General features: G+C 46.2%; 1 protein-coding gene and 1 long non-coding RNA gene across 3 annotated transcripts in view; one reads left to right on the forward strand and one right to left on the reverse strand.

Moving 5' to 3' along the window:
• Positions 1-1974: 1974 nt before the first annotated feature.
• VASH1 (vasohibin 1) lies at positions 1975-16781 on the reverse strand. 2 transcript variants are annotated; one of them, XM_084520873.1, is made up of 8 exons: positions 15515-15624; positions 13773-13938; positions 11331-11419; positions 10788-10844; positions 9641-9715; positions 8243-8624; positions 7738-7850; positions 1975-7079 (listed from the first exon to the last, which is right to left on the reverse strand). In XM_084520873.1, exons 1-8 carry the CDS (start codon positions 15607-15609, stop codon positions 7007-7009), a joined length of 1050 nt encoding a protein of 349 aa, XP_084376999.1. In that variant the 5' UTR covers positions 15610-15624; the 3' UTR covers positions 1975-7006. The 2 variants fall into 2 exon arrangements, with proteins under 2 accessions (XP_084376999.1, XP_084376998.1); XM_084520872.1 differs by lacking the exons at positions 13773-13938; positions 15515-15624 and adding an exon at positions 16182-16781.
• Positions 16782-20256: 3475 nt separating this feature from the next.
• Positions 20257-25936, forward strand: part of LOC311437510 — a 99206-nt gene continuing 93526 nt past the window's right edge. Inside the window, exon 1 of the long non-coding RNA XR_014693527.1 lies at positions 20257-20421. This is a non-coding gene — a long non-coding RNA (uncharacterized lncRNA). The remainder of the gene's footprint in view (positions 20422-25936) is intronic.

The raw sequence follows: 25936 nt of genomic DNA on the forward strand, positions 1-25936 counted from the left end.
TTGTGCTCTGAGGGAATAGGAATGCTGTATAGTGGAACTGGAAAACTCTTCTTAACTTTGGTTAGACACACAGAGCGACTTTCAAGGTGCTGAGGTGACAAATGGGTAAAAGACTGGGCTAGAAGCTGGCATGTGCTACAACAAAAGATGCATTTGTTCCATGCAGTCTTTCCTTTTATACACAAAAAAAAAGACTTGACATCAAGCCTTAGCAATGTTACTTACTTTTTTTTTTTTTTTTTTTAGTCCTCATTGCTTTTTCTCTTTGTGGATGAAAAGCTTTCTACAGCAGCCTTAAGTTTATTTAGTTACTGTGCACTTTCAGGTGTTGCTCCTGCACTGGGAGTCAAATGCAGTTGTTATCCTAAAGCTATTCTCCTTCCCTGGCCCTCAAAAAAAAAAAAAAAAAAAAAAGAGGTTGGAGTTAGGGTAGAAATCACTCTGCCAAAATAAAAATATAAATCAGGAAAGCCAACTCAACTATTTTAATTAAGTCTCTAATGGACTGCTAGCTACAGCATGTCATGTTCCTTTGCTTTCCGTACTCCTGCAGTCCCTGCATGGATAGTGCTCTTAAGGCATAGTCCCACCTTCTCACAAATGGATTTCTATATGCTTCTATGCATGTGAGATCTTTAAGTTTTGCAGTCTTGGGTTTCTCAGCATAGTAGCTGACTTTTTTATTTATTTATTTATTTTTAAATTACTGTGTATCTTTTCCCCAACAAAGGTTTTTCAGTGAGGTCCCAGTAGTGTAATCTCTGACTTAAAAACCTAGAATTGCAGGAACTGTCAGTATCAGGGGGAAAGTCTGACCTAAGAGTGAGCAGAAAGTCTCATTTTAATCTCAGCTGTATCCAAGTTCTGCCTCTTTCACTCCTTTGTCTAGCAAGCAACCTGACCCATGTGTCTACAGAGATTTCAAGAGTTACCTAATTTTTAGTGAAATCTGTAAGACATGGGGCAGAGGGTATTTTCAAACAAGCATTTGAAATAGGTTTATAGAAATTGCACCACTTCGGTCTTTAAGCATTTACTAAATGCTTAAAGATCAGTAACAGGAGAACATGGAGCAAGAAGCCACCTTCTGTTTCTGTATTATCTTCTGGGCCTGAGCACAGACCTCAAAGTCTTATGATGTGGTTACTTTCTTTGTCCCTTCATACTGCCTACTAGGTACTGTGCAATTACTTTCCCTCAAGACAGAGGCTGCTTGTATAATTAACTTGGCTAAGAGGGAATACTGCATGTGCCTTACTCTTTGGAGTGACAGGGTAGGGGATGTTTATTCCTCTCCTCTACAGTTGCATATGCTGTAAGCTTGCCTACATCCTGGCCCCAGTCCCAGCTATTACTCACTTCCCTCGAGGGAAGGGGTATGCTATGCCTGAAAGATGATAGCCTGAATAAAGCTGGATCCCCCTTGCTGGGGGAATACACTGAGTCTTGCAGCTGACTGTCCTTTATTAACCCAGCATTTGTCTGAGGAGTCCTGGTGAGGTCATTAGTCTGGAAGGTCACTAAACTACAGTGCTTAAGCAGAATTGCTTTTTTGGCCAGGAAAGGAGGCTGGGTCATATGCTGAAGAGTAAGTAGATAGTGGAAGGAGAGGCTCTTGTTAACCCTTAGGAGTATCAACTCAAGACAGACATTTATATTGTTTCATCCACTGGCTTTTTTCCATACAGCCTGGCAGATGGCTGCCGAGGAGGAAAAGATGAGTTTTACCCCTTGCTGCACAGCCACATGCATGCTTCTTACTCTCTGGCAACTGCTGTGTTGTGTATGGACATGCTTACCTGGTCACATGCTTGATGGACAATGCGGGTTCTTCCGTGTCCTTTTTCCATAATGCTGCAAAAGTACAGGACATCTATACTTAATCTGTCTGATACCATCACGCAAGGCTGTGCTTTTGCCTTCTCAACTGACTAAGGGAAAGTTTAAATCAGAAAGAAAGACAGTACAGACATCTTGTTTTCTCTGCACAAGCTGAGAGCAGTACAGAGGGAATTTTATTGTCTAAGTGTCAAAGGAAGCAGGAAGAAGTATCAACATGAGGGCTATGGGGAGTGCAGTAAGAACTAATTCTAAATAAGGGTTCTGTGCTGGCTACATAAAGACACAGAACCACACTGATTAATTACAAAAAGACACACATGATATAATTTTAAAAGAAAGAAACCTTCCATTTCTTAAGTTAGTTCTGAGCTGTACCAGTGATAAAGATGTCAGTGGTTTGGAGCACCCTATCAGTGCTAGAGTAGAATACTGATGTGCATGGAAGGGGACCGCTTGGGTCCCACTAGCACCATCTCAACCCTGACCTGGAGGGAAACTCTGCTCTGCAGAGATCACAGGGGATTCAGTAGCCTTCTGGGCCTAAATTGAGTTGCTTTTGAGCAGGCAGGGCCAGGGCATCACTGAAGGAGAGTGGTTGTGATACAGGTAAACACCTGCTCAGAAAACAGACAAAAATAGTAAATTCCCTAAGGAGTTCAGCTTGGCTGCAGAGGGACCATCTCCACCTTGCTCTGGCAGAGTGAAAACCAAGCTAGAATAGCACTTGCTTTCTTAGGTTAAGTTATAAACTCCATAATGAAGATCTTAATGTTGACAGGACAACAGTGTAAGACCACTAGGATACACGGTGTTATTTCAGCTACTTACACACAGTACGCATGGGACACAGGGCACGCCCTGCTCCTATCTGGCACCTCATCACTGGGACTGCTTTAAACACTTGACTTAGAAGGAGCAAGTGGTTAAAGCAACCACCTAAAGTAATTAGCCAGAACCACTTGAGCAGGGTAAAGCCCATCTAATCCAGACTCTTGCCCTTTGGCAACCATAGGATTCTTCTGTTCATTATGGTTTCTTAAAATCTGCAGTTTTAAGGACAGTCATGTTTCAGTCTATACAACACCACACGTGAGCCCACCTTAAGGGGCAGGCACCTGGTTAAGGCTTTCACCTGAAATACTTAAAAAATAATTAAAAAAAAAAATCATGTTAAACAGGCAACAGCGACACAGCTACTGTATGAACACAAACTATGTTTCAACCACAGTTCTGGAGTCATTTATTCCAGTAGGCATCTAAGCATACTCTGTACTGACCCATACAGTGGCACACAGGTGAAACAGTCAATAGTCAACTGAATAAAAGCACTCCACTCCCAGCTAAAACACTTGCTAACATACCTTAACTTCCTAAGGATTCATTTAGCTCATCACATTAGAATTAAAAAAAAAAAAGCTAGTGTGTCACAGGCTGATGGAGTCTTGATCCTACTCCACAGTATATATTGATGCCAGTGTGACACCATAGCAGAAAGTTCTTGGTTTTGCTCACTGATGCTTTTATCCATTCAAAAAAACCTGCAATTGGCCAGCTATCAAGGGACCTGTCTACATAAAATATAAAGAGAAATTATTTATTTCAAGGTTTATGTTACATTTAAAATAGTTTTGCTAGTAGTAGGCCAGCATTTGTTGAAGTCGAGTCTTTCAAAGCTGACCTAGACTTCACATACAACATAGGCAGTGTGTATCCATTCTCAGTGTATGGTCACTATGCCCTTGCAAGGGGTTCAGAAGGGCTCATACTGCAGAACAGATATCAGATGAGACCTACTGAATAGTGGAAGTTTACAGGCCAGAGCTATGTGAGCAGTCATGTTAATATTTAACATTAACTAATTAATAGGACTCCTCAAGAGCCATCGTTTTTGTCCTGCTGGCACTATGGAGTACAAGATACACCCTGCTTCCTTATTTTCATTCCTTCTCTGTAGCCCTCAAGACTGCAAAAGTGAGAAGGACATGCCTTCAGCCTTTCTTCTTACGGTTAAAGGCAGACAGAGCAGAAGCCAGGCTAGCTGGATGAGGGAGCTGAAGTGCAAAAGCAGAGTTCATTTTTCTTTGTACCCACAAGTTTCTTAGGGCAAAAAAATGGATTGCACTAATTCTGTGTCACAGGGGAATACTGTCTTGTTCGTTAGCAAGGAAGCTAAGCTTTGTATTGAGGCTATTCATCGGGGGTAGAGCAAGAGCAAGGAGGGGAAAACTGGTCATTTTCCATTTCTTTGCACCATCTGTTAAACTGGGGATACTGAGACAGTAAGGGGCAGAACTTCTTCCACACAGAGAAACAGAAGAATGCTTGAAATAGTAACCCTAGCAGAGGGCTGTCTGCTCCTGTGTCCATCTTAAGAAGTCAATACCAGATGCGTAAGAAGAATTAAATGCCTCCTAATGTACACAATTGTGCAACTACATCTCAAAAGAGGATATTCTTGTCTGGCTACAGGTGGTGACTGCTGAGGATGTAGATTAAGAAACCTTGAACTCTACCTGTCATTCATTCCTTAAACATCCACTTCCTTTGGTTTTCTAAACTATTGGCCTCAGTTACATCCTGCAGGAAAGTGCTTAATTACCAGGCCAAACAAAGCATTTTGTTTTAAGCCATTCTGCCCTGCTGATCCAACACTGTTCAACATCCCTTTTGCCCTGCTCTTAAAAAAGCATCATTAACATGCAGCTGACCCCTCAACACACTTCTCCTCTGCAGCTAAAAAGGCTTAGGTCTGTCCAGCTATTGAACGTGCTCTGTACGAAGCTACTGATTATTCTCAAGAGTTTTCCAATTGCTCTGATTTAACTAACCAAAGTCATGGTGAGGATGCATCCCAGTTTCATGTAAGTGACTATTACATTTTTTCCCCATCTAGATTTCATCCACTTTAATGAAGCCTGACTTGCAGTCTCCTTTGCTGCTTGCATTTTTTGATATGATTCACAGTGGCACCTGAACTTTCAGTCTGCTGCATAGCAAGCAGTACACAAAGGCAGTTTTTGGCTTCCAAGTCACCGATATTATTTAAAGTTAGCTGCGGTACCGTTACAGCTAACATCATTGTTAGCATCCAGACACTAAATATGTTCATTTACAGCCACAAAATTGATCAGAGGATGCATTCAAATGGCTGCTTGGCTTGCTACTGACATCTAATTTCAAATTATTGCATGTAGCTGGAGTGCAAGGGAGGGGACAGGTGTTGTACTGCACTGTGGAAATAGGCTGCTTCTTTTGCAACTACCTTATCTTAGGTAGCCTAACTTGCTGTTGATCTCCCTTTGGATTGTCCTCCTAGTCACGTAGCATCGCCAAAAACTAAAGATAATTAAGAGAGCTTGAAAGGACAGACTGCATGGCATGGATGTAGCTCCATGTGTATGACAATTAAGGATTTACAATTAAGAACTTGTAAGGCCTCATTTAAATCGCTTGTGGGTGGTGCTTCAGTGATTAATACTGCTTTAACTCTACAGAAGAGATGATTTGTGTGGGGATAGGAGCCCATTCTCCGCCACCAAAATAGCACTGCTTATATGAGTATGGCACAGCTATACCACAACAAAAAGTACTGATGGAGCTAAGCTCCATCATGTTTCTAACAAGTCCACAAGAAAGCATAAGCCCAGTTCTAAGAAAATTAAATACTCAGTATTTCAGAAAGTTCAGCTCCTTGTCAGTGTTGTTATAAAACAAGACAGTTTCTTTCCAGGACACCAACTCCCAGGCTCAGTTTTTGCATCCCCTGGATCCGTGTGTCCAAATCTCTTTGAGGCTATACTGTTCTGATTTCTGGCAACCCCAGTGTCCAAGCCCTAGGCCTCAAAAGAGAGGCCTGACAACACTCCAGATTTCTGACAAGCATTACACAGCTTAATCAGTAGTACAACACTCCTGTGAAAAGAAGGGTAGGAAGAATCAAGGCTGCAACCAGGCAGAGAAGCCCGGCCCAGCCCTTTGGGGAAGGCTAGTGTAAGTGGTGCTGTTAAATACTGCGCAATTGGAAGAGCCAGAACACAAGCACAGCTCTGGGACTGGGAAGGGAAATAACTTTCAGGAGGCTCCAAGCTGAAGTGGTAGGAAGGCAATCTCCTTGAGCAGGGCTTCCCACCAACAGGTGCCTGTAACTCTAGCACTAGCATCAGCGAGAGAGGAGAAAGACCCTTGTGGAAAGGAAAAATGCTTGTAAAACCTGTTCAGATCTTCAAATCCTTATTAGCTATTCACTCTTAAAACTTACACCTTGGTGACTGAAATGTCTTCCACGAGCTTTCACAGTAGCAATCACTAGAAGTTAATAGAAGACTGATGAAGGGGTGACTCAAAGTTCAGGCTACCGACCATCCCCTGCCTCCCTCTGCCTCCACTGCTGAGATGATTGATGTCTCTGTGCCTGTTTTCACATGGCAATGGCATGGGCATATCCTGACCCACTTCACCACAAAAGGACATATTGCAACAGCTCCTCAGCATCACAATGGGTGGAGAGGATTGTCATCCCACCATCTACCACCTCAGAGTCAATGAAATGCATTGAAATAAGCAGGATCAAACATACAAGATATGATTACCCCAGATGAGAGGCCCTTGCATGGTCAATACATCAGGCTGAGCAAATTCTGCCTTCTCACAAGAGCAATGCTAAACAAAGTGTGCAGAATGACAAAACCAGAAATTTTTGCACAAGACGCAGGGGCCATCCCATTCCAGCATCACTCCTCCCTCAGCCCTGTGGGCCTTGCATGGGCTCGAGACTTCTGTGCAGACAGGGAAGAAGTACTGTTGACGAGATGCTTCATCTATGTGCTGTCAACCCAAAAAATTTGATAACAAGTCCGCTGATCCCACTCACTTCCTATTCTCCCTGCAGCACACTCCCACGAATGTACAGATCTTTTTATTTCTTTTTAAAAAAATACTCGTTTCAGTGAATTAAGATGGACACCTCTCCCAGAAACAGGCAGGTGAACCCTATGGGACCCATGGGATCCAGCTCTGGGACTGGCCCACTCGAAGTACCTGGGAAGACCAGCACTCTGTTCCATTCCTGCTCCCCTATCCCCTTTGTCAGAATTGCTGCAGGTGCAGGTCCCAATTGTGGCCAGCAAGAAGTCTGTGGAGCCAGGCACACAAGGCACAGCTCTCTTCACACCCGGATTTGGTACCCGTTGAGGTCTGGCATGGGTTTGGAATCAGTAGGCTTCTTCTCACCAGACGGCCTGCAAGCAAAGAGGTTAAGAACTATTAATAAACTGTTCTCCCAGTCAGAAGAGCCTGCACATAGAGAAGCCAGCACAGGAGAAGCAAGCAGAAAAGCTTCAGACTTATCCTGTACTACTGAAGGCAGGATTATTCTGTAACATTCAATAACTCTCCCAGCAGTCTCCACAGGAAGAAAACATAGGTCAGGGAGAATAGTAAGTCCACACCAATACCCCAGACCATTTTCAAGAGAACATTCTAATTTGTGGAATCTCACAGGTCTGTGAGATATATAAACTCAGACCCCTAGGCAAGGTTAAGTACCAGGTACCATGATCACTGTTTATTTAAGCAGCCTTTCTCCTCCCCACTTAAACAAAACAACCACCAAACACACACACAAACACAGATAAACAACAGCAAAAAAGAAACAACAGCCACTCAAGCAGTGATAAACTCAGAAAGACACAGACTGGGGAAAAATGCTAATGCAGGTCTGTGAAGTCTTCCCTGTTATAAAGAGCCCCGTTAAGTCATCAGAAAGATCCCCAAAAAACAAACCAAAACAAACCAGAAAACCCAGCAAGGCAGTCTATCAAATAACAAAACAAAACAAAGAAAGCCACCAAAAAGCAGATGCTCTGGGTAAGTCTCCTGACCAGCAGCCCCACTCACCGTCGGTCCCCGCGGCTGTTGCGCCGATGCGGACTGGCCTGACCTCTTTGCGGGGAGGAGACATCTTTCTTTCTGTCCTTGGTAGGAGATGGTGGCCCTGTTCCTTTGCCAATCTACCAAAGAAAAAAGAGTACCATAAGCAGAAAAAAAATACTTGTAGTAACTGGAAAACACAAAGCCTAACAGCTGTTAATTATATGGGAATAAAAGAGAAAAAAGCAAGGCAAGTGAATCAAAAATTTAGAAGCCAGAAAGCCAGAAAATAGAAAACAAGCTACAATCACAGCTACGGCTCTAAGAGGCTATACAGTGCAAGGTATCACAACAGCAGTACTGCGTGTGTGCCCATTAGTTAACCAGCCTGAAAACAAAGCAGAAGAGCCTCCAATTCACCCTCTACTCCACCACCTGCCACTGCCCCCTGCCACTCGCTCCGCCAGCATGCCACAGGCCAGGCAAGACAGCGGATGCTGCAGCGAATTACTGCTCCACCCTCGCCGCTCACCTTCAGCCTCATGTCACGGGCATGCCTCTCAAGGTCTTTGCGGAAGTCTTCCCGGCTTAGTTTGTCCAGATCCAGGATGGAGTGCTTCCACTCGATCTGCTCCACGCTGTGCGGGTCGTGGGACACACAGTGGCCCAGCTTCACCTTTTTGAGCGTGTGCCAGCAGCGGCGATACGCCTCCTCGAAGTCAAAGATGAGTTCGCTTAGTGTGCGGAAGACGGGTGCTTTGTACATGAGCTCCTCACGTCGGCTGATGCCCAGTGCCCCATAGCGGCCCCCAAAGTTCACCCCCAGCACAATGTGTCGGAAGTAGTTCCCTGAGAAGTGGGTTTTGAAGCTGATGGGGAAACGGTCCAGCGTGGTCATGTTGTTGGTGAGGTAACTGCCAGCAGCCACTGTTCAGGAAACAACCAGCGATACCGTTTGTGTGGCAAGAGATTTCCTGCCTGCTCCAAACCCTGCCGGCCTGCTCAGCACACTCACCGCCGATTCAGGCATCACATCGACAGGGTTTGTTCTCCAAATCAACAGTCCAGCTCATTGCAAGCTGTCCTACTTTCATGGGGAAATCAGGCAGTCAGCAATGGGGAGTTAATTTCCAGGCAATTTTGTGACACAGAAGCTGCAATACTAACACCTTGAGTGTGCTATATTCCCTAGTTACCTAGCTGCAATACCGTAGCATTATTCATCAGTTTGTTTTAATCTGTTTTACTAGCTGTTATTGCAAATAGAGACTGAGGAACCTCCAGGACAAAGTACTCATCAGACCACTTTTCTGAACCATTCGCCATCTGTGCCCCTCCCGGTGGTTTTGCCAATGTGCACCAACAGACCAGCCCAAGTGATGCAGGTAATGCCTAGAAGGTAGCTGGGAAAGACATATTCTTTAAGAAGGCACAAGCCAAGAACTAATAAAGGTATTGCCTAAGCTGACAGGCAAGAAACCTGCATGTTGGACATAATACTGAAGTGACATACACCATAATTACATGTTGGGGAGGATCCCTAATTTATCTTAGTGTAGAACACGTGCAGGCAACACTGCAGTAAGGGAACAATGTTATCCACAAAGGACCTCCTGACCTAACTCTAGCTAGTATTTTGCCCCCTTTACGTGTTCCTTAGATCCTTTCTTTCTCTTTTACTTGCTTCCAGAGTTTTCCAGAGCAGCACCACCCTTCTTAGGGAGGGAAGTACAACTCTGAAGAACTAGTTTGGCTATTTCGGGGGATTGCTTGGATTTGGATTTTATTGGCAGTGATTTTAGGGAGACCTCAGGAGGGAAAACGGATGTGGGGTTTGGAGACATTATCAGCAGTCTCAAAGCACGATAAGAGAGCAGAGGAGAAAATGCAGGGATGGGCAGGCATGCACATTTCCAGGAGGAAAGGATACATTCCCAGGATCACAGCTTCCAGGCATTTGATTGGCAGGGCCTCTTTGGTCATTTCTTTGGCCAGATCCATCAGCCTGTGGAGTGGGACAAGGGAAAGACGAGGAGAGTTAGGAGGCTTGCACTATGCAAACACGGCCAGTTCGGCTCTTTTGCATATACGCAAGGTGGGTTTCCAGGAGAGGCAAAGGCCCATCGAGGACAGGGAACAGGTGTATATCTTGCTTAGGAAGCTGTGAAATCCAAACCCACTCTCCACCACTTACTGTCACTGCTTACAAGTTGCTCCTTCAGTGAGTTGCAACAAAAAAGCTGCCTATATGGCCATCCTTTTTCACAGGGAGACAGCAGCTCTCAGCTTATTAAGTTCTGGGTGGACACCTATGTGACCACAAGCAGCTCAAAGGACCAAGGGCCAACAACATTTGCCTCACAAGGCTCAAGGGCAGTGAAGGCCTCTTCTTTGGCGTCAAACAACCCTGCTCTTCATTCAGCAAGTACTGTGGGGGAGACATTGCACTGACTACAACACAGAACATCTGGGGTTACATAAACCTATGGACTAGACCAAGAGTAAGAAGCCAGTCTTGGGAGAGTCTCAATATGCTGGCTGATAAAACCAATGAACATCTGGTGCTTATCTCCAGGAGCTTATCATGTGCAGTTCTCCGAAGTCTGCGGTCAGAACTCCCCTCCTTCTTCAAAGTATAAACTTTTCGGTTTATACTGCAGGAGTTTTGCAAGCCTGGATACTGCAAAGGCACTCACAAGTACTATGAAGTTAGCCCTGTAAAGATGCTTGGCTTTACAGGGCTCATTTAGGGCAGGACCTAGCTTCAGAATCCATCAAGTTCATGTAGTTATACAGCAATTAAAAGCAGGGCAGGATCTGTACATCTTTGAAATACAATTCTGTTATTTTACTGGATTTACTGATTCACGACAACAAAACCCACCCTTGTCCTTGAGACAGGCCAGACGCAGCTCTGTCCAGCCATACCCCAGGCAACAGACAATGAAGTCAGCTAAAGCAGGATGGAGCTGCAGCACTGAAAGCACTGACTGTCAGCTAACCTTGGCCAGTGGGTACAGCAGGGCCCTAACATTTTAAAGCAAGGATTAAATGTGGCAGAGGCTGCCAGCACTTACCCAGTCAGAGGTCTGCTCTTCTTAATCTCAAAGAATTGTGTCCCAGTGTGATTGTACCTGGAGGCAAGATGTTAAGGGCTTGACAGCTTGGAAAGGAGAGCTTGAAGAAAACCTTTCTGAAGAACTTTATTTACTTACTATTCTCACAGCAGTGAGGATGCTACAAATACAACACCAAAGCAAGACAATTCCTTCCTTGCTATCCTGCATTTCTCCCATTTATAGTCCCTCCTTACTCCTGTATTTCTTTCTTGTCTGTTTTTCTCTCCCTCCTCACTGTATACAGGTTTCCACTCCATTTCCCAAAAGTCCCTGGTGACAGCCCACACAGAGGGGCTGGATGCCACAGATGCCCAAAAGCAGGGTTGCCAACTCGTCTCTGTAACTGTCTTAAAGGCGAGTCCTTGAGTAGGATGACTCGAGAGGAAGTTCTCCCTCCGCCACAGCTCACCTATGCCTTAGCAGTGAGGTGACACACTGCAGTCCCTCTGAGACCCGGCTCTCAGCGTCTCTGATATGTAGTAAGGTAACAGTAAAGGATACTGAAGCTCCCTGATGTAGCGCTGTACAGCTTCCAGGCGCTCAGGGATGGGGGTGGACGGCTGGAACGCAGGCACACTCGGTATGGGAATCTGAAATGGGGAGCAGAACATCAATCACCGCTTCCAAACCCCTCCAGCTTCTCGCTGAACTCAGTGTCATGTAGTTACACAGAGCGTGTTCCTCTAAAACCGGCCCCTTTTTGCTGCCTGAAGTGGCCACACCAGGTAGCTTTCTGTTCCCATCCTGATAGCTGGGCATGGATTCAGAAACTGGCAACACCACTGAGCTGTCAGAGAAACCACGTGAAAGGGTCCGGCTCTTCGGCAGCATCACCAGGGAAGAATTAGATCAATTAAGTGACAAGGCAAAATGTCAGACAGCAAGGCCATCAGCCAAGAGAGCTCGGGCTCGTTTGAGTGTGCAAACCGGGAGGCACAACACAAAAACAAGACGGAGACAGAGGGAGGCAAAAGTTGAGAATGAATTTCCCCAAAGCCACTGGAGCACGGAACAGGCTTGTGAGCAAGGGCTTACAAGTCCCGTACTGCCTCCTGGCACCTCGGGTGAGTTGGCACTGACTAAGACACAGGCTTGACAGCATAATGACTCCCCACCTTCAGTGTCTGTTGTCTTGAATTACGTAGTCAGAGAATGACTTCCGAAAGTTCCCCATTCAGGCTGCTGTCCTATTCTGAGGCCTCAGCCTTATGGGCCCAGTCCAATTTTCCTCTCCATTTCCTCCACATGGGATAACTGCAGCTTTGTCGGCAGCTGAGAAAATGTGTCTAAGGAGGGAGAACAGTCCTGTCTGCTCAGCTACAGTGGACCGGCAAGCTTGGACGGCAGACAGCCCTGACGACACATCCATTCAACAAATATAATGGAAAAGGCACAAATTTGGTGCTACTGACGGGCTTGAAGAAAGAAACCGGCACCTTCCCTCTGAAGGATAGCTCCTGCCTTTCCCACATCCATCTGATACCAGGCTGCAGCTTTCCCCAGCACTTGGCTTTTGAGCATTTCAGTTCCTGCTCAGACTTCCCCCAGAGATGGGCTATCCCCCACCTAAGAAAGAGTGAGTCAGAGCCAGCTCGTCCCCTGGGGCCTTCCACGCCGCTCTGCACTAACTGTTAGCTGCAGACGTGTAGCCAGCAGCACTGCTAAGCCACTCATCACCTTCCACATGCATTTCTGTGGCCACTCATTTCCGTAGCGTCTTCCCCCGCCCTGGGTTGGCGGAGGTGGCCAGTGAACCAGCTGAAAGCCGAGCCAGCGTGCGTGGCTAGGTTTCAGTGCGAGCTGTTCCCTGACCCGCTTTGCCACATGGCCACACGCTGCTTGTGCCAGCGCAGCACAGGGGCTGGCCCTGCCTCTGGAAACTAACCTGTAAGTGTTTTTTCAAGCTATCTCCAAACACCATCAGCAAGTAAACACTGAGTGTTCAGTCTCTATCTATTTTCTCTCCCCCATGTTTTTAACCCTTCTTTTCTTTTTTGGGGGAAAAGAAAATAGCATCATTTGGCTACTGGTACCCATTTCCCCAGCACTTTACCTGTTATTTCCAGTGCCTTATTTCCATGCCCTGCCTGGAGCAAGGGGAGGCATTTGCAGAAAACGGCACAAGAGCAGGGGCAGATATGAAACTGGGTTTGTTCAGCCACAGCAGGAGCAGGGAAGGCTCCAGAGAGCAGGGCAGGGATGGAGCCATCTCTGGAACTGTGCGAGCTGAGTCAGTTTGGATGCTGTGAGCTGATACACTGAGTCATAGGAAATCATTTCCAGGCAGAAACAATGAGAGAGGTATCAAGCAGGACAGCCTGACTATTTAACTTTGTTTCATTTCTTCATGGTGGAGACTCTCATCCTTTTTGGGTGGAAGCAGACTGATGAAGTGCATGTTGGCAGCACAGACTAATGACTCTGGCCAGGTACTCCTCCTTTCACTGCTGCAGCCCCCCAGATCCCCTGTTCCTCAGAGGACCACGTAGCACTGACACAGCGAACTGGCAACCAGTTCAGCAGGGGACTAGTTAATGCAGAAGAGCTGCCTGCACCTCAAGTAATTAAACTGATGAAAGTACAGCGTGCTCACTCTCTCTCTCCCAGATCTGGGCCTGCAGCCCAGACTGGGCTACAGTTTCTTTTGCATCAGGTCTACAGCATTTTACTGGGGCAAGAGAGGAGAGGAATAAAGTCTCCATCCCTCAAACCCACACATATGGGATTGGACACGCTAACACATTATTCTTGCCCGGCACCATCCACTGCATATCTCAGAAGGGCTATAAATATTAGGCAGTCCTCACAATCCTCCAGAAATCAAAGAAGAATTAATTTGGAAGAGAAACGAGGGAAAATCACATCTATTTTGCTTTCCCTTTAGTTGCACTGAAAGCTGGAGAGAGAGCTAGGAAGAGAGCCCAGACTTCCCAGAGCACATACCTCTGCCAGGCTTAGCAGACTGCTTGAACGTGTCCTTGGTCCCTCATCACTTGCGTGGAGGGGCTGCATCACCCCACTCCTAGATTCATGCACGTGGACAGGCTGGCTGTATGCATAAGACTCTACTTTCAGAAAGGGGATCCAGAGAACAAGGGATTTTCCTGTACTAAATGGGACACACTGTACATGAGACAAGGCAGATAGGAGAGAGGAAAGAAGCTCCACCCTTATCCATATCACAGAGGTATGTTTTTGGCCAGCCTAGTTTAGCAACAGCTTCTGTTATGGTGCTTTTATGTATCTGAACTCCTCCCTTATTTCCCCTTTGTAAGCCACATGGGAACAATACCAATCCCAGTTGTTAGCCTGACTAAAGAACTTGTATTTTTTGCTTCTCCATCTATACCCATTAGATGCAATACTTCCTGTCTTTGCCCTCCTAACTACCACACTTAAAATCCTGCCTTTCTTAATGAGATGAGTGCACATCATTTTTTGTTTCCATTGTGCAGCTCCAAGCAAAGCAATACCACACCTTGTAGCTAGAAAGGAAACAACCTACAAGAGGCTGGCACTCACAAGCTGTGTGTACACAGCCAATCGACTGCATCCTGCCAACCTGTCTCAGCTTGTTTGGTGGGTACCCCAAACCTACCAGAAGGATACCTTGGACCCCTGAGGAGATTTCTGAGCTCTCAACTACTCAGTGAAAGACACAACCCCTGCTGATCTGTGAACACTTCTATGTCTGATCACAGCCTCATGCCGTCATCATTTCAAGGCAGTAAGTTTAATTTATGGACAACTCTTTTAAAGAGTTATTTTCCCCAACAGCCAATACTGGCCGCTCTTCAAGGCAAAAATTTGGAAGTAGGCAAACCACAGTCTGACTCCAACACCTAAAGACATATTTGCCTTCTAGCATATGGACAGCGTTCACCCTTTCAGAGGAGCTGGCCCTGCAGAGTACACTCACTGCTCTAATTCTCATCTGTTGCATCAGCCATGCAAAGAAACTTAGTGGCACAGAGATGCATAGTGATATAAGCAAACCTCAAAGGTAAAAATACACCCCTAGAGGGGGAAAGGAGCTAGGATATCAGCTCATTCATCCTAGCTGTTTCCTGCATCCCAGCATCCTCTCATCTGTACGCCTGGTGAGCTCGGGCATGGCATCTCAGATTGCAGAGCACCGACAAGAGTTTATAGATCTGTTTCCCAGGGGTGCTAGCAGACACACACACACAAATGGACAGACTAATGTCATGTTATTCCAGAGGAGCTCGTACTGCTATGTCCCCTAACCGTAACCATCTGGCACTAAGACTGTATAAGACAGCTAAGTGAGAACAAAAGCAGAAGTACTTCACATTAAGACCCAAAGCAGAGACTGAGCACAGTACTTCCCTCCCCTCATACACCATTCTGTTGCTTGTGAGCTTCTTTCTTCCCTTTCCCCTACCAAACCAGCCCTTTTGGTCAGGAAATTAAGAACTGCATGTTCTGACTGATCAGAAACATGCTTTCAGCCTTTGCCCAGGCTCAGGACAGTCCGAGGAGAAGAAGGAAATGTGAAAGGGAAAGCAAAGTCTTGTGGGGTTAGAAGAGGGACCATAATCAGGATTCAGGATTTGTTCTGGGTGCACAGCACAAAGGAGCTCAGATCACACACTGCTCCAGAGTTCCTCGTGGAGAGTGGTGCTGATTGTCTGTGCACTGTATAACACCACGGTTTCACTTACTTCAATTTTCCATCCCAAGGAATTAAGTCCTTGCAATAGGAAGCCTGAGAAGAAAATCCTTCATCCTTTTGTATTTGAATTTCCCCTAACAGCATGATGGGAACACTCCCCTAGCTGGTCAATGGAGTGACACACCAAGTGTTTGCAGTGCCTTTTGTTCACAGGATGCCAATGGAAAGGGGAGCTTTTTCTCCAGCTGAGGTGCAACAGCAGACAGCAGCTATGGCAAGGGTTTGGTTCACATGCGAATGATTCAGTCTGGCACAAGGTTAAGCGAAACGATCATCGGTTCCTCTTTTCACAGAGCGCTCCACAGCAAGGCCAGGGATGCACTCAGAAACCACATCTGGCCCTACACCAGCAACAGGCTCTGAGTGTTAGATAACTCCTCTTACAACTCCTGGGCATCAGGGGTCCCTTCTCCCACCGGCACAGCTCTGTGCAAGAATCCTGTCTGCAGACGGTCCCCAAACCCGGCTTCTTCTGCTTCAGCACCCCACCTGGCTTCTCACCCCAACTCTTTGGCCTCCAGCCTCACTCCCTCACCCCCCATCACCTTCCCGGCCCCCCAGGGCCCTGCCCCGAGCCTCCGCTCCCTCTGTACACCCTGGGGGGCCCGGGCCGGGCCGGGCAGCGCCTTGTGGGGGGGGTCCCCGCGGGCTCTCACCTTGGGCAGGTCGGAGGCACCGCGGATCCTCTGCGCCACCCGCTCGCCCTCGGGGTGGATCCTGGCCACATGCCGCCACATGCGCTCCCAGGTGGGCTCGTCCACCGGCAGCCCGCCGCGGTTGACGAAGAAGGGCACGCCGCCGTCGCGCAGATCCTCCTCGCCTTCCTCCTCCTGCTCCTCCTCCCGAGCCGGAGCCGGAGCCGGAGCCGGCGCTTCGCCGCCCGGGGGGCGCCTGGCGGCGGCCGCCGCGGCCCCGCCGCCCCCCGGCATCGGCATCGCCGCCCGCTCTCAGCGCCCGCCGCCCGCCGCCGGGCCCCCGGGGGCCTCGCCCCGCATGGCCCGGCCGGGGAACCGGGGCCGGCAGCTCCCCCGGGGCAGCCTGGCCGCCGGGCGGCTCCTCACGCCCAGGGGGCTCGCATCGGGCCGCAACGGGGCTGGGGGCGGAGGGGGCCGGGCCTGCCGCCGGGGCTGCCCCCGCCGCGCCGCCTCCCGAGCGCTCCGCGGGGCGGGCGGAGACAGCGGCCGCCCCCCCGGCCGGGGCTGCTGCTGCTGCTGCCGCCGCTGCTGCTGCTGCATGCGGGGTAACAAAGCCGCCGCGCCCCGGAGGGGCCGGGCAGGGACCGGCCCCGCTCCGCCCAGCCCCGCTCCGCCCAGCCCCGGCGGCTTTCGGGGCCCGCCGGGCTCCTGCTGCTGCTGCTGCTGCCTCCCGGTGTGATAAGGCCGGGCCCGGCTGGGCCGGGAGATAACGGGCGGCGATGGAGCAAGCAAAAAGAAAAAAACAGGTGTTTTGGTCTGGTTTCACAGCCTGCTTGCAGCCCTCCCGCGGTATGGCAAAATATAGCTCAGAGTGGGCTCAGCAAAATGCGGATCTGGGAGCCCCTCCGCATCCCGCATGCTGCCAGCAGCACGCTGTCCTCTTACAGACCCCATGGGCATGGGCAGGGCTGCTGGCCGTGTTTCCTCCCCGCCCGTGTCATATGAACGTCCCGCATGTCATTAATGCGTTTATGGGAGCTCCAGCATAAAGGTGTTTTGTAACTTGAACGCCAAGTGAAAGAAGCACATACCCAGCAACGTGTCAGCTGTTGAGGAACCTGCTAAAGGGCATCCTGAAATGTTCGCCTTTAGCAAGCCACACAAAGGGCTGTTGTTTGGCAGCAGGGTAGGGGATGAAGGAAACACATCCTGGGGATGGTTGCTGTGGGATCTGCAGTCCTGAGAACTGGGAATAACCTTTATGGAGACTGCCAGAGGATTTCAGAGTGAAATGCCACTTTTCCTGTAATGTTCTGTGGGCAGATGTTCGCATGAGATTATTTCTGAGGGCACAATACTTGAATGCAGCATCTGTTTTGAACTCAACATCGCCCAAATTGCCAAAAAGTGAGTTTTCTCTCAGGAAAATTAAGCTAAATGCATGCCCCTTTTTCTTCCTTTCCCTAGCCTCCAAAACAGGCTACTAGTAGTGCTTCACGCAACCTATACTGACTTCCATAATACTTAACCCATACTTCTTCTCTGAGTGAGGATTTTCTATTGTGTGGGGACTTTGAGCAGTGCTGATCAATCATTTCTGTAAGATTTCTAGTGTTACAGTTGTCTTTGCCTCTTACCTGTGTGCAAGTGGAGACTGGTGGAAGTTGACTCCTTATACTAAGAGGCAGCAGAGCCTGTGGCAGCAGCCACTATAGCCCCTGAGCAGACATGTTTGGTCCAACCAGTTCACCATGCCCGTTCCACGATCCCTTCCTCCCCTAGCTCCTCCAAACACAGGACCAGAAGTGTGCCCAGCATGAGATGGCGGCTTAGTGCCATACTGGGGGACAGCACCGTTTTTTTTCATGGAGTGGCAGGTGTAGTTGCAGTGACAGCACCAGGGAAAGGACAATGCAAAGCTTTTAAATGCTTCTGTTGGAGCTGGATTGCCTCCCCCGGCTTAAATTTAAGTATAGCTGCCATAGAAGCAAGGATGTTGGCTTCAGTTTTGAACTCTGTCACTAATTCATGGTTGGTCATTCTCATTGCCTTCTGTGCTTCAGCTTTTCCCTCTGTCAGAGGGAAACACTAATAACCCTGACTTGCATCCAGAGATATATATATTTTTAAGATTAGTTAGCATTTGTGGCCCATTAAGAATTATTATTTTCTAAGAATTAAAATGATGTGCTATAATAGAAGTGAAATACTATCCATGTATCTTTAATGCCTTGAAATGCACACTCAGAGGAAATGTAGCTGATAATCTCCAGCAAGCCTCAAAATAAGGCTGATCAGGGGATTCTTTGTTTCAGTTTGTCTGAGTTAATTATTAGGCAGCGTCCCTCCCTTCTGGCCATCACTTAAATAACGTTGCGACAGCAGGAGATCAGTATTTTAAGGTAATAACACAGCACAATGTTTTGTTTAGTTGGGAAAGAACAGAGCAAACAGAGCCCAGCTGTGCTGAGCGAGCTGGTCCCTGCAGCGTGGACTGACCGTGCGTGGGGTGGCAGCAGAGACAGAGATGTCTCCGCCTTGTCTCTGCAGCTGGCATTTCCTTGTCTGTGAATGTTGTTACCTGTGGCACAGGCTGTGTAATGGATGGCAAACGCTGCCTCTCGTTGCTGGCAGCAGATTACTGTGGCTGTGACAACCAGATACTGGAAGGGGGAGGTGATTCTCCCCCCTCTACTCAGCTGTCATGAGAAGCCACCAAGAGCACTGCCTTCAGCTCTGGGCCCCCAGCACCAGAAGGACATTGCCCTGTCAGAATGAGTCTAGAGGAGAGCCGTGAGGATGATCAAGGGGCTGGAGCACCTCTCCTATAAAAAGAGGCTGAGGAAGTTGGCTTTGTTCAGCCTGGAGAAGAGAGGGCTCCAGGGAGACCTCATTGCAGCCTTCCAGTACTTAAAGAGGGCCTACAGGAAAGCTGGGGAGGGACTCTGTCAGGGAGTGGAATGGTAGGACAAGGAGTAATGGCTTTAAACTGAAAAAGGGTAGATTTAGATTGGATGTTAGGAAGAAATTCTTTACTTGGAGGATTGTGAGATGCTGGAACAGATTGCCCTGAGAAGCTGTGGATGCCCCATCCCTGGAGGTGCTCAAGGCCAGGCTGGATGGGGCTTTGGGCAACCTGGTCTGATGGGAGGTGGGGGTTGGAACTGGATGATCTTTAAGGTCCCATCCAGACCATTCCATGACTTTATGAAGATGGTTCAATTTTCTTTAATAATAATTATATAGAGCTTTCTTTTGTCTAGCCTCTGTAGGGTAAGGCTGTGCAGGCACTCTCTGTGAATCACAACTGAGGAAGGTTTGAAAGGGTGAAGTTTTACTACGACAGGGAGTTTAAGACTTGCTATTAGTGAAAGAATAAAAAACATTGATAGAGAAAGGCTTGAAATCAAGTCAGAACTTCTTTGAATAAGATTGTTCAGGAGATACAAAATATGTGATGAATGTCTTCAAGTAGTGTAGAGAGCAAAAAAAAATCTTGCCTTTGCTGTTACAGGCAATTTGGGATTTTCATCTTTGTTAAAAGAGCTCCAAAATTTGTTTCTGTAAACATGAACAGTAGTGACTGATAATGCTTTCTGTTTTGTAATGTCTTTTACATTTTGATTAATATTTCATCTTTTGATGATGAAATGATTTCTGCCAATCATTTCTGTGTATGCTGTCACTTATTTATTTTCTTATTTTAAATATTCAACAGCATCAGGCTGTTATTTAAGCAGTGTCGCCATGAACTTGCATAACAGCAATTAAAACACCTACCAGAAATTTCTAGTTCTTGGTGGCAATTTTAGGTCACTGTTTCCATGGTTTAATTAGCATATGCAGTTTCTTAGCGTGAACTGGAGCCTTTCATGTAGCACTGTGTTGCTTGTAACATGGACAGGGGTTGTGCTGTCTTGGCCTCTTTGTGATTTGAACTTCTCTGTGCTGCTCAGTTCCTTTTTTGAAACCTTCAGAGTGGGTTCCCTTTTCTACATGCCTCAAGAGTTCAGTGAACAGCCTCTTGTGACAAATCAGCATCTCTCTTAACCTATTTCCTGCAGTTGATGTGGCTCTAAAGCTGTTATCAGAAAACATTCAATTTCCTTCGGTGTTTTTTTTAAGAAATATTCTGTTTATTTGCGTGTGTGTTCAGAATGCTTGTTTCAGAGGCACCTGTAAGTTTGTTTGAGCAGATTTCTCCACTGGCCTGAGTCACCCAGAGCCTCCATATGACACCAGGCAGCCTGCAGCATACTAGGTGAGGCTTCTTCTCCCGCGAACTGTGCTCCGAGGTACCACAGCTCCCCTTGCGCCCACAGGAAAACTGTGGGGCATTCCTGGAGATTCAGGCTTGACTCTGGTGGCAGCTGTGAGAGGAAGTGAGGGGCCGGAGGGCAGGAAGCGAGGTTTGGCCAGCTGGGGTTTGGTGGGCTGCGAGGGATGTGAGGGCTTTGCAGAGCGCTGTGCTCCGTGAAGGGGTGGGGAGGAAACCTCTGCAGCTTCTTAGTTGCAGATTTTCTAAGCAAAATAATTACGTAAGGTATGGTATTATTTGTATGCAATCTTCTGTGAATGTATTTATGTGACTCTCAGTTTGTCATGTGGAATAAAGGGGGGAGCTGACTGTTTAATTTATGGGAAGAGAAGGCTGGGAGGTTGCAGTCTTTAGGTACAGAAAAGGCCACTGAAAATAGGTGTATTCTGCACTTCCATGATACACAGAACAAGAAGGGATGTAAGTTTAAAATGTAATGGGAGGGTTAGAAATTAGAAAAACTTTCCACAAGGACAAGGGAAAACTGGAACGAGCGGTCTAAGCAGTATATGGAGTCCGTATCACTGAAAAGTTTCAAGCACTGTTCATCAGCTTTCAGTCAGGAATGGTTTAGTTAGAGTTGATCCTGCTTTTGGGAGGAGGGAGAAGGACCTGTGTGACCTGGTAAAATGCCTTTATGGCCCTTTCTTCTCTGACTGAAAATCAATGGCCTAATGTATTGTTCACTGAAGAGGGGGAGGGCTTTTGCTGATTTGAAGGGCTCTCTTGGTGGTAAAGTAAGCTAAACTCTGACCCTTGTTCATACAAACAGCCTCATGGCTTCCAGTTAGTGCACTTAAATGAGAGAAATGGTGTATATCAGACTGGAACATCAGAGCAGAGTGGTTTAATGGAAATTTTCTTACTAATATTGTTTTTACAGATTATGCAAACTACCTCTTTTGTTTGATTTTTTTTTTTGAAGCTACTTTCAGTTAAAGATAGAGATTTGCAAGTCATGTTTTAAGTGGTGGTTTATGTTTGTGTGTTGTTTCCTTTATCTGTGTTTAGGTTTCTCCAGCTCACAACTGTACTTGAGCCTCGAGCCTGATTATACAAATTGTCTTTATCTAGTGCAATGAAATTGTCTGGTGTGCAGGAAACCCTTGTGAGGTCAGTGTACTGCCAAGTATTATACATATGTTGCAGCAGATCTTTGCTCGTAGCAGGAATTCTACCTTTGCCCCTAATTCTGCTTTTGCTGCAGGTCTATTCAGGAAGATCTCTACAGATAACAGCAAAGGTTCTGTTATTTGATTGCAAGGCCAATGTAACCTTTAGTCTGTCTGGGCAATTGACTGGCATAACAGTGCCAGAACAGCCCTTGTTTTGTGGGCAGCTAAGAATGACGTCATCAGTGGCCAATACAGTGACTGCACATGTTTTCCTGTTCAGGTGCAGTTATACTGAGTACTTTCCCTATGTAGGTCAGATCTAAGAGGAAAGAGGCATGGATCCAAACAACTACTGAAATGTCAGCAAATACTTGTGAAACTTGTGCATTTATCTTCCTTTATCATCGGCCTGTTGAGCTATAGCACAACTGACCGACCTTGCCATGTCACATAACCCAGCACGTTGTCACATGGCACCCCTCATCCCATCCGTCACACGGTGAATAATACACCAGCCACACATCTTCCTGCATGTAGGGATCTAGACAGCAGGACGCAAGAAGGCTGGAAGGATAGGACTCACTGGGACGAGGCAAAGACTGTACATGGTGATCACAACTTTACAATGGGTTTGTTTTATTTGGAGTTTCTCGTTTGTCCTTAGTAATAACCCTGTTGATGAAAGGGACTTAGACAGGGCTTGGCTGTGGCATTTCAGGGTTGGGACAAACGTCTTGCTTCTGTGCCACCCCAGCTTAGAGGCAGGGTGTGAGACCAAAAGCTAGAGTTTTGAGTTGTGTGCAGAAGTGGCATCTGAAGATTAGTTAATCCGGAGAAGGAACAGAAAAAGCACCTTGATACCTGGGGGCCTGGTGCAAGAATGGTAAGAGTAGATGCTTTCTGAAGTTCAGCTGTTTCCTTCGGAGAAAGACCATAGATTGAAATGGTTTTACATCAAATTTCTGTGAAAGGAAATTGAATAGATAACAGGTATTAAGTGTTCTACCTAGCTGGGAAGGAAAAAGGCTTTGTTTTCTGAAGATGAGTGGCAAACTCCAGATTTAGGAGTCCCAAGACAGTTAATAGAGCTTTCTTGTTCTATAGGAGTGCTAAACAGACATAGCAAAGTTAGAGTCTGAAGATACACTACATAAAAAACAAACAAACACACCCAAAACAAACAAACAAAAAACCCCAAACACATCAAAAACAAAATCCGAACACCTGGGTAGCATAAATTGGAAATAAGTATACCTGATTCTAAAGTTCATTACCTTCTCTGGTGAGCTTTTAGAAAAAAAACTAGAAGGTTCTTTTATCATAAAATTCTTATTATCTTTTCTCTCTATCTGATATTTTCTCTAGAGGTGGGGAGGAAATGGGCTACTCCCGTAAGACCCTTTTTCCTGTTCTGCACCGGTACCAAAAACAGACACCTCTGGAAGGTTTAACTAGAACCAGAATAACAAATGCATGAACATTCAGGCTATGTATTTGGTTTGTTGGAGGAACAACATTCAAATTCCACCAGTGCTTCATGTGGAATAGAGATTTGAGCATACATTTCTCACATTCAAGTAGGTGTAGTGACCTTGGACTGCAATGCCAGGCTTTCTTCTATGGGTGAAAACGAGCATTCAACTATATACATAAAAGACACTTCTCCCAAGCTAGCCACAGGTGCAGTAGCTCAGGAGCTTATGTGGAACCTTAGGTTCAATTCCCTGTGCCAAGTCCCAGTGTGCATGCAATTTGAACTTCAGTCTCTCCTATCTTTGACCCTACAGATTGTCAGGACATTCTGGAACTGGCATCTCTCCCTTTCGGTTTGATCAGAAAATCCTCCCTGAACCCAACTAACCTTTCTTAGCAGAAATTTGTTTTTCTTCAACCAATTTCAATAAACTGGTGTTTAGCAAGAACAGGGGTGTTTTCTCAAGAATTTTTTGATTAATTCTAATTATTTTCTCAGTAAAATTGGTCCTAAGCAGTTTGCTGTTCACAGCTTGATCCTCATCGTTCCCAGTTTTATCTGTGTGGTTCAGGAGTAATAGATTCTTTGTTTCCTGAAGCCCAGGATAAAGTTACTGCACCAAAGAAACTTTGAAGTGCTCCAGGGGCTTCAGAGATCTGTGTTGCATTCTGTTCTCCTCCTCTCTGGTACTGTGCTGTCTCCATGCTTCACCTGTTTTCTTGATGATACACCTACAGCATCTTTGCAAAACACGAGAGTACTATTCTTCCCATTCTGCAAATGGAGAAAAGAGATAGAGAACCTGAGCACGTGCTTTTACTGAAGATGAAAAGCCACCTGAGCTGTCTGTGTGATCATTGACCTCCAACAGTTCGCGCGGTGGAGTAAGCCAGCTGACTGGTTCAGAACCACCTCCACGCAGTGATATTTGAATGCACCAGTGCCAGCTCTGGCCCGTGTTGGTAGAGCAGTGCCATGCCATGTGCATTCCTGATTTGGGAATGAACTTGGCTGCACTCTCTGCTGTGAGGTGTAAACTTGTCCTGAGTGACTTGGCCAAGATCACACAGGAAGATTTTGGCAGAGCAGAGATTTGATGGGGCCACAAACCAGCAGTCTTTTGTTTCTAGGCAACATAAGTGGCAAGGGAATGAAAATTTTGTCCCTCTGGAAAGTCTTCTCTGCAATATTTTTTGGAAAGTGGGTTAATTCCTATAACGAGATGAATCTTGGGGACTGGAGAGAATTACTTGGAATGGGATTAGTTATGCTAAGGAAGTGCTTAGTTTGTTTTTACTGCTGGAAATGCAAATTAAATTTTGATGGACCAGATTTCCATCTTTCCTTTATTGAAGTTAGAGCAGCAATACATTGATTTGCACTATTATGTCATAAATTGAAAGGAATTGCTCTACACTGAGGATTTTATTAGAAGAATATTAGTAAAATGTTTCATTCAAAAACTAGGTTTACTTTATTAATAAATGGTACATTCTTCTTGTCAGTGTTAATCTCCTGGCTCCTGATGTGCTTCTTTATTATTATTTATTTATTTTTTTTTTTCTCCACACTGTTACTAATTTATTCACGGCCCTATTACGCCAAACTTACTGACAAGAATGTGAAGATGGAGTTATTTCTTGGTGCTGTCTGCAGAGTGGAAGCACAGATTTGGACAATGTATTAGACATTCATTGTAGAGTAAGTCAGCAACATTCTCTCCCACCTTGACAAGCATGGGAAATGTGAGGGAACTGGAATGTGAGTGGATACTGCTTGCAGTGTGTTCCTGATGATCCCCATTCAAAGAGTTAAAAAGTCTTTGAAAAGTGTTGTAGGAGTCGCATCATTTCCTTCTTCAAACAGAACCTCTGCAAACTCTTGAGTCATAGCATAAGAAAAGGACCAGAGGGACTGCTCTGGTGTCTTAGTTTGCACTTCACTTGAGTTCAGAGCAAACTCAATTTTCTCCAGTTTAGTTCCCAGAAATATATAGGCCCTTAGGAAAAGAAAATGCACTTCCCAACATGAAAGCCATCCAGAATAATAGCTCTGCTTATATTTTACCAATGGATCAGTTTTTCTTCATTCCTTCTTTGCAGTATATATCTCCTTCCTTAGAGGAAAGCTGGCACATTAGGATGCCAAAGGAGGACCTGAAAACAACATAAAAATAGTTTGAAGAGAGTCCCAGCCAAACTACAACAAACCCAGTCCTATCCTTAAATAAATGTACAGCGCAGCTCTTCATTATTACCTTGGTTTGCTGAAAATTGTTACTCTCTTGGCAATGATACTTATACATTAACTAATGTATTGTATCTTTTGTAGGTACCCTGTTGAATGTGCTTTATGCTACCCAGTGACATCTATATTCCTGCAGAGGAGAGAATTTGTGGCTGCAAATTTCTGAGGTAGGATGGGGTTTACATGGGAGTTAAGGGGTAGTGCAAAGAGCACTAGTTCCTCGATGTTGTCACACTGAGCTGTATTAGAGGGAAGCCACTTTTTGGCTATGGGCTAAAAAGATAAATTTACTGAGGGAATATTGTATAAGTAATATACTGCAGGGCCTAATACCTATATACGGGGGGTATGAGCATTGAGCCTGCAAAGGCTCAAGAGGTGTTGCTTTCTGCCCAGGTTGTTAATTTTGTTAGTGTTGGAACTCAAAATTCACTGAATGGTTAATAAATCTGTGTTTATAATTATGGATATTATACTTTTCACTCTCTCCAACTGGAGGTGGTGCTGAATCTCAGCTCCAAAACACCTTGACCCATGAGTATTTGCCCTCTAGATTTTTTTCTTCAGGCTTACAAAGAGGCTGTGTTTGTGTAGGCTTTGTGCCATATTTGATCATTTCTAA

The sequence above is a fragment of the Aythya ferina genome (genome assembly GCF_964211825.1).
Source record: "Aythya ferina genome assembly, chromosome: 5".
Classification (NCBI taxonomy): domain Eukaryota; kingdom Metazoa; phylum Chordata; class Aves; order Anseriformes; family Anatidae; genus Aythya; species Aythya ferina.

Coding starts and splice junctions, on each gene's coding strand:
- VASH1 (XM_084520872.1), bottom strand. CDS start 16,460: ATGCCGATGCCGGGGGGCGGCGGGGCCGCGGCGGCCGCCGCCAGGCGC. Junction 10,845..11,330: donor CGCTACATCAGGGAGCTTCA/GTATCCTTTACT, acceptor TCTTGCCTCCAG/GTACAATCACACTGGGACAC. Junction 9,716..10,787: donor AAGAGCAGACCTCTGACTGG/GTAAGTGCTGGC, acceptor CCCACTCCACAG/GCTGATGGATCTGGCCAAAG.